The sequence below is a fragment of the Lissotriton helveticus genome, chromosome 4_2 (assembly GCF_964261635.1).
Source record: "Lissotriton helveticus chromosome 4_2, aLisHel1.1, whole genome shotgun sequence".
In the NCBI taxonomy this organism is placed as follows: domain Eukaryota; kingdom Metazoa; phylum Chordata; class Amphibia; order Caudata; family Salamandridae; genus Lissotriton; species Lissotriton helveticus.
Window position 1 is genome coordinate 1,523,585 of NC_136064.1, and position 13,607 is coordinate 1,537,191.

At 40.7% G+C, this 13,607-nt stretch overlaps 1 protein-coding gene and 1 long non-coding RNA gene across 4 annotated transcripts in view; one reads left to right on the forward strand and one right to left on the reverse strand.

Annotated features, from left to right (window-relative positions):
* LOC144752166 (ligand of Numb protein X 2-like) overlaps nucleotides 1-13,607 on the forward strand; it is a 169,442-nt gene that overhangs the window by 106,783 nt on the left and 49,052 nt on the right. For all 3 annotated transcript variants that reach the window (XM_078640094.1, XM_078640093.1, XM_078640095.1), the window contains exon 5: nucleotides 6,918-7,289. In XM_078640094.1, coding sequence (XP_078496220.1) covers nucleotides 6,918-7,289 — 372 coding nt within the window. The remainder of the gene's footprint in view (nucleotides 1-6,917; nucleotides 7,290-13,607) is intronic.
* Nucleotides 1-13,607, reverse strand: part of LOC144752167 (uncharacterized) — an 85,775-nt gene that overhangs the window by 1,960 nt on the left and 70,208 nt on the right. The gene's annotated exons all lie outside the window — the stretch shown is intronic.

A 13,607-nucleotide genomic window follows, 5' to 3' on the forward strand; every position in this document is an offset into this window, starting at 1 on the left:
TGACTTACAAAAGGAGCAGTACTCCATTAACTCAAGCATCATGGAAGGAATTTTACTCTAAACTAATAGCGTGGCAGAGTGCTAGTCTGCTCAGCATGTTCGAGTTTACATTTCTTAAAAATGATTATCCCACCATGCCTGTCATATACTTAATTCCCAAAGTCCATAAACAATCGACGAAACCACCTGGCAGGCCCATAATATCTGCGTGCAGAAGTCTGTTGGAAAATACGTGAAAGTATATAGACTTCTTCCTACAAGAGTTTGTCTGTGGTCTGCCTTCGTATAGCCAAGATACCGGAGATTTTCTAAGACAGCTGAGTAAATACAAGTGGGAACCAGATTATTTGTTAATGTCTCAAGATGTAACTTCGCTCTATACGAGCATTCACCACCAGGACGGTATAAAAGCTACAGAACACTATTAGGGGTCTAGACCATTGTACCTCTTTCAACATAACAAGATGTTGGTCAACATGATAACATTTTGCCTTAAAAATAGCTGTTTTCTATTTCAGAACCAACAGTTTCAACAAACATGTGGAGTAGCGATGGGGGCTTGTTTTGCTCCTAGCTACTCTTGCCTCCACATGGCATGGTGAGAGGAGATGGTTTTGAATACAATTCACAAGGAAGCAGTTAACAATCATGTTCTAGCCTGGTTAAGGTATATAGATGATTTATTTGTGATCTGGAGAGGAACAGAGGTAATAGCACAGGATTTTGTTAATAAAATCAACAAAAACAACTTGAATCTCCATTTTACGGCTACCATCAGTAACCAGGCAGTATGCTTTCTAGATATACAGGTATTTATCAGGATTCAAAAAATAGAGACCAGACTACATCGCAAAAAACGCAGGCAATAGTGTATTACACACCACAAGTTATCATTCACAGCATTTGATACACAGCATCCCTTACTTGGAAATGCTGAGGATTAGACTTATCTGTAGTACCGACATAGACCTAGTGGAGGCTCCGAAACCAAGCAAATCCAGATTTATGGCTAGGGGATACAGTGAAAATACAATTGACACTGCGATCAAGAAAGCTATCAAGTCAGACAAGAACATGATGATGTCTAATAATGCCTCAAGAACAGCAAAGAGAGCAAACGAAACAGATCAGGAGACCAGGCTGATACTTACGTACAATAAACAACATAAAACAAAACGTAAGATCATAAACGGGGACTGGTCTATAGTTCACAGTGATCCCATAATAGGTAAGGACTTACCCAAGAATCCCAGTATCACTTTTAGAAAAACAAGATCTATGAGAGATGATCTAGTTAGCAGTAGTCCAGAAGTGAAACCCACAACTAACTGGCTGACTGCATGCAAAGTATTTGTCAAATGTAGCAATTGTTGGGCCTGCAGATATGGGATCAATAAAGTTTCTTACAAAACCTCATTAGGGAAGATCCCATTAAAGTGAACAAATTCCTCACCTGTAGAACGGAATTTGTGATCTATGTGTTGGAGTGCTCTTGTGGGTTGCAGTATGTGGGCAGCACCAAGCTCCAGGCCCACAAGAGGATACTGCAACACATGTGAGCAATCACAAACTCCGATCCAACATACCCGGTTGCACGCCACTTGAAGGAGATCCATAGTAACAACTTGGAACACCTGAAATATTTCTTAATTAATTCTATTCCAACATAAAGAGAAGGCGGCAACGGACAAGCAAAACTCCGATAATTGGAAACCCGATACATCTTAGAATTAGATACTAAAACACCCAATGGACATAACTTGAGTGAGGACTTCTACACATGTTTATAGATTAAATATAATAATACACAGAAAGGTAGAAATCACTACAGAATCCAAAAAAACAATCTTAAACATCTTAATACAGAACCGCGATACGCTGCACCCAGCATTGTGCCCCAATTTAATATGGTTTTAATTGATGTAATCGTTTACACATGCACTTGCAGCACTTTTTGAACAATAAGTTCAAAACAATAGCACTTTTGAGCACTTCGCACTGGTTATAGACAGTGGAATGGTACATGCATGCCCACAGGTGCGGAATTGTCTGTGGTAACAATTAGGAACTGTCTTGTCAGCCATATAATTGTTTAAAAATGTTCATGATGGTTAAAATTGGTCAAAAATCAAATGTGAAAGATCAAATACGTGTGCAGTAAATAAGAGTTAATGTATTTTACAGACATCTTGATTTTACTCATTGTATTATGCAAGTTTCATATGGTTTTTACAAAGAATTCAAGCCGGATTTGAACACTTTCAATCTGAATTTTAACAAAGTATTTTACAGAAATCGCTTTAAATATTTATTCACGTTGAATGAACACGTGATTTATATTTATATTTTCTGATTTGCACAAAAACAGACTCGAGCAGTATATTTTCTTTATCGGGAATGTGTAATCACGTGTGTAGGCACATAGCACTTTAAATATTCAACTTGACTCTGAAATTGAGTCATGTGTTCAAGGCCGGTTGAGGCCGAAACGTGTCATGGCAGTCGTGGTGGTTTGACGGCAAGAAAAATTTAAAACTTACTTTGCACTGAATGGTGGTTTGCATTTCATGCTTTCCCCGTGGAAGGGGAGTAAATATATAATATTTCCATGGGGGTTCTCTCATCCCTTTGTGCATGGCTCCCTCGCTTATCTGTACCATAGAAAACTGTACTGATTCTTGCAGCTCGACTCTGATGTGCCACTGAGTTAGGGTGTCTCATCAGGATTTTAAGAGACTCACAGTTTTTCAGCAAAATGAGCACTTAAGTTCCATCCGAACTAAGCTCCATCCCATTTATTCTTTTTAGCTGAACTTGCTGCCCCAGATTAAAGCTGTCTACACTCAATGAAAGCGAAAGACCTTTGTGGTCTTCCATAGACACAATTTAAATAGTGTGTTTTCATTATCTTTTTAAAATACTCCAATTTGCGTGTGATGGCTTTGAAAGCAGCTTGGTTGACAATGCCTTTTAGTCAAGAGGAATGTCACACTGTCACTTTAAAGCATTACCCTCTTTAGATCACTATTACGCAGTGCTCAGTCAATTCTTCCACTTTGTAGAGTAAGGATCCCTAAAAACACAAGATTTCGTACTTTTCATTAAAAAAAAAAAAAAAAAGTTGGATTTTACAGGACTTCTTTTACTTTACTTGATCTGTCTACTCTGGAGCGTTTTTTGTGGAGGTAAGAAGTATTGTACTATCTTCAACAAAGCTTTAATCATTTGTGTATTGAGTCAGCATGCAGTCTCTCCTTGATAAATATTACTCCTCTGGAGGATTGCAAGGGAGAAGTCCTGGAAGAATGAACATCACTTGTCTTTTGTATCCACAGTTTACGTGTAACGCTTGTCAAGCGATACACTAGAGGTGAAGGAAACATAGAAGCACCTTGCCTGCTGGCTGAGTTTGGTCTTGGATTTTCTGAGAAGTTCTTTTGGCTGTTGTTTAAAGGTTCCAACCAAAGAAAGGTGCCAAGCTGCAGTGTGATGATGCAGGCTCCATCTCAAACTTTAAGACCCACTTTGATGCATCTGAGGGCCCCTTAGAGCTTAAGCCCTATCATCCAATCACAATGCATTAACTGTCCACTACCCAGCAAATTCTCCTATCACATGTTGACTTTATGCCGGTCTGTGACCCCGTGCAGCTCTCTATTGCCTTATGGCTAAGTTTGCCCTATAGAAATAAACTTGCATACAGACATCCTGTATCCCTTACACATAGAGTTTCATGAAGGGCACATTTGTTGGTTGAGGTATGGTCTAATGTCAATGAAGTTGGTGTTGACACATTACTGTGGGGTAGATGTTTTAGATTCCCTGGGCACCCAGGACATGTTTGATGTCAACAACTTGATCCTTTGAATTAGAACAACATGTCTCAGATTCAGGACCTACTTTTACCAACTGCCCACTTAGGTTCAGAAACCAGTCTCTCTAAATTGGATGGCAGATAACCGAGAAGGAAGCTCAACGTTCAGGAGGAGAGAAAACCCAGGAGTAGACGCTCTGTGAGGAAATCGAGAGCCCCTCAAAGGCATTCAGCAACTTTTAGAAAGAGTACATTTCTCATGAGGGACCAAGGTACCACCCCAAATCATTTTTTTCTCCAATTCATCCAACCGTGTGTTCCTTCAAGATGTCTTGTTCTATTTTTTTCTTTAAACATCTGCCCACGTATACACCTGTAGGAGGCAGGAGTAAATGTATATGAATGCTGTTCATTATCCTTTATTTAGGACGATTAATCCAAATCTGAATCTACCCTCCTTTTTATGGACCTGAAAGAGATTTCATCAACCCCCACCAATGTGAACATGGGGGCTTTGGATACAAAAAGGTTTATGGAATTTCTGCCACCAAAAACAACCATTTTAACTGTTTGAAGCAGTTCATAAAGTATCCTGTAAGAGACAAAAGCTATTTCTTTATAAGGCTATATAAGAAGGGATGGTCTGCAAGTGATTCACGAGGGCACCATAGGATGTGGCTAAAGACTCAAACTCTGTGTCCGTGAGATACAAAAGCTTTCCAACCTGTTTTCATGTTTGAGTTCGTTTTTCATTCCAAAGGACACATTTTTTTTATACGGTAGACAATTCTACCTTTAAAGAGCCATTGTTTGTAAAAGCTTCTGGTAAAGAGATTTTGCCTGACAAAGCTTTCCAGGATTCATCACCTAAGCAGAAAGATTCTATTTTTAGGTTTATCAAGATGGGAAATACAAAAATTGTGTTTTTTGTAAATAGTACAAAAATAAAGAAATGTCTAATCTAATCTGTCCGTAGTTATTAGAGGTATATACTTTTATTAAAACTATAGTTTCTCCTAGTTTAATGTTACATAAGTAACAATTTGTAGCATATAATACAAAAAAGTGGTTTGGTATTTCTGCTCCCTGAAGTCCAGGGCTAAGTTTAATAGCAGTGACAATTTTTTCACGCTGATTAGACGTAAAATGCAGCCGTGAATTGCACCACATGAATAACATTAGCAGGTCTGACCTCACACCAGTGTACTTTCATTTTGTAATTTTCATGTCCATTTTGTAGTAATTACAATCGTCTTTTCACCAGGCATCGGGTTTAAGAATGCATTTGTACCCATGAAGCCGGTCATTAACCATAATTCTGTCGTCTGAATTATGCTTACATGCAGTGCTTAGATGAAGCAGGCGGCTATAGGTGTGGCTCACCAGCACTCATTTTGGGGAACGGCACTTAATTTTAATCATAAGAATTTCACCCAGAAAATAGGAAGTCAGAGAAGGAGGAAAAAGAAGGAAGAAAATGACAGAATAACAGTGACTAAGGGAAGAAGCAGAGATAAAAAAAAAGAAACTGCAAGAGTGAAATAAAAGGGCTGGAGGTGTAGGGGGATGGATGGAACAGTCATGAGGTGGATCAAGACTATCCACCTTGGTGTTTGACAACCACACCGTTCCCCTACGCTGGCTGTGGGTGTCCGATAAAACATTGGGCACCAGGGCTTATTTTACAAATTAAGCACTGCCTACATGACCTGAGCAAATTACACCTCTTATCCAGGCTAAAGTACCCATGTTTCAGTCATTACTTGTTCAAATTCAGCCTGCATGACCATACACATTCTCAGTGCTTATGCCACAATATGACATGAGTAGTTTCTGATGTCCAGATTCACCTTTCTTGGCCAAGTTTAGCTATAAATGCCCATATCTCGTCCTATTTCAGGAACAGCTTAAAATAGCAAGATTCTGCCTGGCATGCCTGTGTCCAAATATAGGTCCCAAGTAATGCGGTTATATGTGAGCGACAGCTTCCTTTGCATAGATTTTTCATCCCAGTCCATGTACTACCATCACATGCCACTGCCATCTTCCGATGCCAGGATCCAGCTTCCATGTGATGCCATTATGATCAGATGTCCAGATCCAGCCAAATAGCCGTGTTTCAGACTAGGAACTCTGTACAGTTCAATGCAAATTTACTGCCCTCCTATGGCGATAACTGCAGATACCCAGGCTGGGTCTACCAGCTCAAAACCCTGCCCAGTTATTCCCCCCACACACAGTGACTTATGTGGTAGGGCAGGTCTGATGACGCAAGCATGTTCCATAAAATTGGACCTTATTGTAAGGCAAACATGGATGCAATTACTTTTTTGAAAGTACATTAAAGGTTTAGTGCCTCGACAACTAATGTTTCGGGTGGTGATAAAAACTAACAGAGGGTGGGAGCTCGCCATACTGTTTTACAAGCAGGTTGATAGTCTCGCTAACAAAAAAAATAACAAAAATGCAGTGAAGAGGAAACTTCAATTCTGTTGTCCAGAGAGCTATAATGTATGGGTCCCTGAGTAGCGTGCTACTCGCCGAAAAAGCGTTTTGACGCCTCGTCAGGGGTAGTAATTACAATACAATACAATACAATACAAGGCCATGCGACCCAGCAAAGGCCTAATGCGGCAGGAAGCATGGTTTGATACATTTGCCTGCCTTTTGGGCATGGCTCGGAGGCATTGTTCACACAGTGATGCAGATACAGGAGACTGCAGAGCTAATCTTTCGCCTCTCTTCAGAGAATTAATAGCTAGACCTAAGAATTTGGGCGGGGTGACCATGAAGACTGGTTGTTTAAGAGGAGTGCCAGAGAGCCATTATCCGGCTGAAGTCCTGGAAGCTTTCTAAAGATTTGTAGGAATAGTACATGGCTTGGCATAAAGTAGCAAGTAAAAATAATAATAATGCAGCCAATGCCATGGCCATGAGGTTGATATTATAAAAGAGGTAGGCACTGTGTTGTATTTGGACCAATTATTACAGATTGCACGGATGTGCAATATAAAATGCTTTGACTTTTTCTAATGTTCATCCTATTTCGTATAATGGATGCTGAGGTTACTATAATTGTTGTCCTTGTTTTTTTTTTGTCCAGGTGAACGGTGTGAACATCAGTAATGTCTCCCACAGTCATGCAATTTCCCTGCTGAGGAGTCCATGTTCAGAGCTCCTCCTCACAGTCTTGCAGGAGAAGGGGTTTTCCAACAGACCCTCCAGGCCAGATGCCAGCAGCAGTCCTAGCCCCTGCAAGGTCATCCACGTCACACTCATGAAGAGAGATCGGTCTGAGCCTCTGGGCATCAAGCTGATTAGAAAGACTGACGAGGCGGGCATTTTCATCCTGGACTTGTTGGATGGCGGCTTGGCTGCAAAGGATGGGAGTCTGCGATACAATGATAAAGTGCTTTCAATCAACGGGCAGGACTTGAGGCAGGGGACCCCCGAGATTGCCGCCCACATCATTCAGGTAAGAAAGGTGCTTTTTTTTGTAACTTTAATAAAGTTTATTGAACTTTTGTGTAAATGCAAAACAAGCAGGAAAATAAAAATAAATGAACTAGACCGCATTACTGAATACAGGCAAGAAAGTTTCGACAATTCTAGCAATTGTGTGTGTGACATGAACTATTTTGAAGCGGAATTCTTTCAGTGATCGTCATTGCCACAACACTAATGTATTTTCTTTCGATTAAGTAGTATTTTATCTTTAAAGTCCTGGAATTATTACTGTGTGCTCCATAGAGGGTTTACATAAAGGAATAATCCAAGATTAAACAAAATACGAATTGACTCATTTATTCGCCTACATCAACTTGGTGCACATGCTTAAGGTCAATGCGTGAAAGTTACTTTAAATAATACTCCGTCTAGTTTGCTATTTTCGTATTATTTTCTGTTTAATCTGTGGTGATCCCTCCGCTACTTATGGAGTTCCTTAAATTGCTGTCCCAGTTTTAAATCCACCTCTTTGCATATTACATTATTCTTCTCGGCTAACTGAGTCAATGCCATCATTGAGACTGGGTGTTCTTTTGTCTTAATGCGCCAGTGTTGGCTGGCATGACCAGTTGGAGTCTCTGAAACCTCTTCAGCAGACTTCACTTGGACACCAAATAGACCATTTGTGAGTGTTGACCCTGTGGGTAAATAACCTCTTGTGACGGGTTACTCCTTGGACTCCAAAGTGCAAGGTCCTCAGCCAATGCCTGGCCAGCATCAGAAGATGACTACTGTGAGTACTAGTTCTCACAAAGGCATTCACCGCCCCTCTGGGGGTCAGGCAATGAGCCCGCAATTGGGGACATGGCCTTCTGGGCTGCCACTGCCTCCCAACCATGTCCGGCACTGATCTAAGGGCCAGATGTACGATGAGAATTAGCATGCGCAAACGGGTTTGTGACACGTTTGCACATGCTAATTCGGATAGGGACATGTACAAACACTATTTTGCGACTTGCAAATAATTTGCGACTCGCAAAATAGTGTCTCGCTATTAGGAAGGCGTGTTCCCTCCCTAATAGTGAGCCACAAGTCATTTACTAAAGTTTTGCGACCGCAATTACAGTCGCAAAACACTCGCAAATGACCACCCTTTTTAAGAGGGTGGTAATGCAGTCGCAAATGGGAAGGGGTTCCCAGGGGAGCAAGATTCAGCATTTACTCATACAGGTGATAAGGGGACACTTAAGAGGAACTAGATGCTGTGATGGAGGATATAGAACTCTTCAGAGATGACAAGAAGAAATGAGCAGAGGGAGTAAAGCAGACGGAGGATAGGCTTGAGGAGATGATATCAGAACAGAGGAGTTACAAGAGCATGTGTGGAAACTCATGGAAAGAATTTGATTCCTAAAAGGACGAGTCTATGACTCTGAGGGAAGAGCAGAAAGAAGTGGCACCCCAAGCTTTACCACAACTGTTTGTGGTTGCAATAGCCCACTAAGTTCCAGTCAGACCGCTGCTGCACTAGGCACCTGCTAGAGATGACTGGTAGGGATGACTAGAATACCTATAGGAACAGAAATGTAGCGCTCCGGATTGATTGTAGGCTGGTAGTCCAGCACCCCAGATCAACGTTTGTAGGAGTTGATAGGCAACTCTGAGTTAGCAGAGTGAAATATTCACTCCATTTCAAAGTTAGAGATATAAAAGGTAAAGAAGGTTGATAAGCAATACTGTAGGATAGACATGATTTTGAAGACACAATACTAGTGATCCTGTACGCCCCGAATGTGGAGCAAACCTCCTTTTACAAATGCTTTACATCCTGGTTAGCAGAGGTTGCGAGAATCGCAATGGTGATCAGAGGTTAGAATAGTGAAGTGAAATATATGCAGAGGATGGATGACAGCCCTTTAACTGCTTTGGCCACATTTATGGTAGCCATAGAATTGTGGATTTGGAGAATTGGTTGGAAATTAGCGGACATATGCTGCACATTATATACTGAGACACAGCAATACTCTTATTACTCATCTGTGCACGCTTTAGACACTCCGATAAAGTCTACTGCACGACAAAGGTCCTCACCAGGGTAGAAGATACAGAATATTCATGGCAGACGTACTCTGACCTCAAACTGCTACTATCCCACATGCTTGGCGGATGTGACAGAATGCCCATCCCCCTGTGGATGCTGAAAACAGCTGCACTTAAGGACCCTGTATTCAGAAAACAAAATAATACAAGCAGTAAGTTAGTACTTGATGAAAAATTGGGGCACAGCATCAAGTGCTTTGGTAGTATAGGAGGCATTTAAACCAGTTGTAGGGGGTGCTGCATGAGAACAACTTATGTGCCTCATAGGTTTCTTAAGGTGCACCTCGGTGAAAGTCCTGATAGGATGCAGAAACTAGAAATGAATCAATCAAACAAGCACTGTTAATGAATCAATTAAGCAATCCACAGCAGGGGCCAAAAAGAAACATACTTAGCTAATGCATTGTCTCAAATACCATGATTATAGAAAACACATGACAATAAGACAGGGTGACCAGTGTGGGAGATTACTCACCTGGCTTATTCAACACAAGAGCGCACCAATTACAGAACTGAAGGCAATATAGGCCACAATCCCCAAGGAATAATAACAAAATATTTTAGAATTACTATGAGGACCTATATGCAGCGGCAGAGACTGTAGATGTAAAGAATGTAAAGGTGTATCTAGAACGCACAAAACTGCAGAGTCTCGCCCCTGAAGAAACTGAAGATTTGGATGCATCAATAACAATGCAGAAAGTTCAGGGGGTTTTGCTAACCTATTGTTCAAGAAAATGCCGGGCACGCCTTGCCTACCTACAGAATTTTTAAAACTTATTTTACCAAGATGTGACCAAGACTTTTCACAGTGTACAAACAGGTGCTCCAGAATTATACCTTGCCAAGTACAACCAGGTAGGCACTGATTGTGCGAATACCTAAAAGTGCTCAGTGTGTACTAGGCCGAGCACACGCAGACCAATGTCCGTGATAAACTTTGATTATAAGCAACTTAGTAAGATTTTACCTTGTCAATTACAGAAGGTGCTACTGGAGCTGGTCTGCTCGACAGCAATGGGTTTGCTTTGGGTTGTAACGCATCACTCTGCATTAGGCTCCCATACAGGTCATGGATTCTGCACAAGAAGCTATCTTGCAGCCACTGTGATTTCTGTTGGCCTTGCGACGCCTTTCAAATTGGTCAGTTGAGAATTCTTGATTTAAGTGCTTAGGAAATTTGGCCTGAGGGAGTGGACGCTGTGGTAAATCTGGCTACTCTCTGCCCATCCTATGGTAAGCGTAAAAACCACAGACCATATAGGATGCCTTCCACGTGGTGAGGGACTTGATAGGGATCTCCTAGATTGCCTTAGTAGGCAGGGTTTTGGTTACCCCTAACCCCTCCCCAAAAAAACAGGAGTATATCAGATTTGCACTGTGAACAGCCTTGTTAAGCCCCTTTAGGAGAGATACTGGTTTGCTTTGCCGAACTGTACTTTTGTATACATTTGCAATGTTAACACTATGTCCGATGGTTGGGAAAGATGATTCTCAGTACAGTAGGCCTGAGTAGGTTATGGTGACAAGTCAATAATAACCGCAAAGGATTTGATTGCTGTGCAAGAACATGTTCTGCCCGATGCCATAGGTCAGGCCTGTTAAATATGAAGAGTTACTATGAAGGCAGCAGGCCTGGCTTATTGTGAAAAGAATATGGTAAGGCTAGTAGGCCACTAACAGGGGAGTGTTGTCACATTATATTGCAGGCCATACAAAGGTGTTTGGTTAAATGTAATCACATAGATTATTATTGTAGTCCAGCGTAATGGCGTTGGCCACCCACTCTGAAAAAACTTGGGAGTAGAATTTCACTGTGATGATTCTTGTTAGGCCCTACTGAGAGGTGCTGTGTATTGTTTTGTCATCTGCAATTTTGTATATTTGTAATTTTGTAAATGTGTGCATAATGGTAGCCACCTTCTGTGCACTTCAGTAGGTCTGGGCTGTATATTATGTCAAGCTCATTGATAAAAAGTAGAGGTCTTATCATTTCACTGGGAGAAGTTATGTCAAATTGCTTGGGTGTGATCTGTTGATAATGAAAAGTGATGACAAAGGAAGTAGGCCTTGCGTGCCTGTTGTGAAATGTATGTGTTAAAGGCAAACGGCCTTTAAGGGTCGATGGTTCTTGCACTGTGCTAAAGCCTGTAGGCAGGCATCTTGTTACATGGAAACTTACAGATTACTGTAATGGACAATCATTTAGCTGTTGGTGGCCAACCTGAACAATCCATGTGGGTAGACTATTTGCACTATGATGATCTGTATTAGGCTCCATTAGTCGAAATTTTGCATCGCCGTGACAGCTGTATTTTGTACATATTTGTAAATGTATGACGTGTACTAGATGGTTGGCTTGTAGGAAGTCTTCTAAACCAACACAGTAGGCTTGAGTTGCTTATGCTGACAAGCCAATGATAAAGGTTATAGGCCTGATTGTTTATAATGAAAAATTACGATAAAGGCAGTCGGCATGGCATATTGATTGTGAAAAGCATATGTTAGTCAATAGACATTTAAGGGTAAATTGTTATTCTCTATACTGAAGCCTACAGATAGGTGTTTTGTTACGTGGAATCCTACAGATTACCATAGTAAGGAAGCATTTTGGTGCTTTTAATCTCTCTGACAAACCCTAGGTGTAGAAGATTGGTACTGTCCAAATCCTTGTTAGGCCCTCTTAAAAGATATTGTATTTTTCTTTGACACCCGTAATTGTATATACTATGCAATTTTATGCCAGATGGTTGCCTTATGGGAACGCCGATGCTCAATACGGGTGGCCTCTGTTGGTTAAGGTGATAAGCCATTGATAACAGGCCTGATTGGTTGACTAGGAAAACATGTGTTTATTGCCATAGGTCTGATCCGTTTATTATGAAAAGTTAGGATAAACACACTAGGATTGACATATTGATTATCAAAAGCATAGGTTAAAATCAACAGGCAGGTAATGGTGGATTGTTATTTCACTGTATTAAACCCTACAAATAGGTATTTTGTTACACTAAAAGTCAAATTAACTTTGTAGGGAATGATTTTGGTGTTTACTTCCTTACGAAACCTAGTGGGAGAAGATCTGCACTGTGACAATTCTTTCTTGAGTCTTTTCTTCGATGTCTGCCCGGGTCTTGTGATAAGAAAAATCATTAAATAATACATGCATCCATAAATAGCCATATAGATACATAGAGGGCCTTTGGGTCCACTCTGTTCCGCCATTCGTCTGAGTGTCATGGATGTAAGCAGAGTATAAATGACAGTGAGCTGCATGGGGTAATAATTCAGTCTGTATCAGTCTTGGCTCATTTGCCCTCTAAATGATGATGTTTTTTGATTACATGTGTACATCCCCCTGAAAATGAGTGCTCTCAAGACGCACAACTGGCTGGCCAGTCCTTCTGTTTTAAATTCTCACCTTTTTATAGTTCCCTTTTCATTTCTTTGCTTCTTCTTTCTTTATTATTGTAATGCTTAAAAGGATATTACAGTGCTCCAGGCAGGGCTAATGACTTATTTGCTTGCCGCTGATTTTATCTGCAGAGCACCACTTGCCACAATGCCACTTTCTAAAGAAGGAGATTATGGAATGTTGTCCATAGTGTATCATTGTTTTGCCATTCCAAGGTGGCCAACACGTTGGTTCTGTATGTAGCGGCCATGCTACAACGTTAAAATCGCAATAGACTGTTTACAATACTTTTACAAGATGAATACCCTCTGCTATGTTTATTTTTGGTATTTCAAACATATGCCCCCGTGTTTAGAAGCCAGCATATTTTCTTTCTTTCTTTCTCTTTCACATCTTTCGTTCTTTCGTTCTTTCGTTCTTTCTCTCTTTCTCTTTCTCTTTTTCTTTCTTTCTCTTTTTCTTTCTCTTTGTTTCTTTCTCTTTTTCTTTCTCTTTGATTCTTTCTCATGTTCTTATGGTTGTGCCACAGGGTGAATGGAAAGCTGAGTCAGAGCATTGATGAATGGATGCAGGTGTGCAGAGATGAGCGACGGTGCATGTCTAATGACTTATTGAGCGTGTACACCCATCAGTGACACAAAAGACACTTTCATTTATGGGCCACACCTATTGACATTAGCAATGCTTATTTGTACCCGAGGCTATTACTAAGGGCATGCATTTTTTAGCTGGCATTTTTTCTTTATCTTCGCAGTGCAAGCATTTAACTAAAATTATAGACTATGTTCATCATGTAAACTTTGTCATATTTTTTACGTATATTTTTTACGT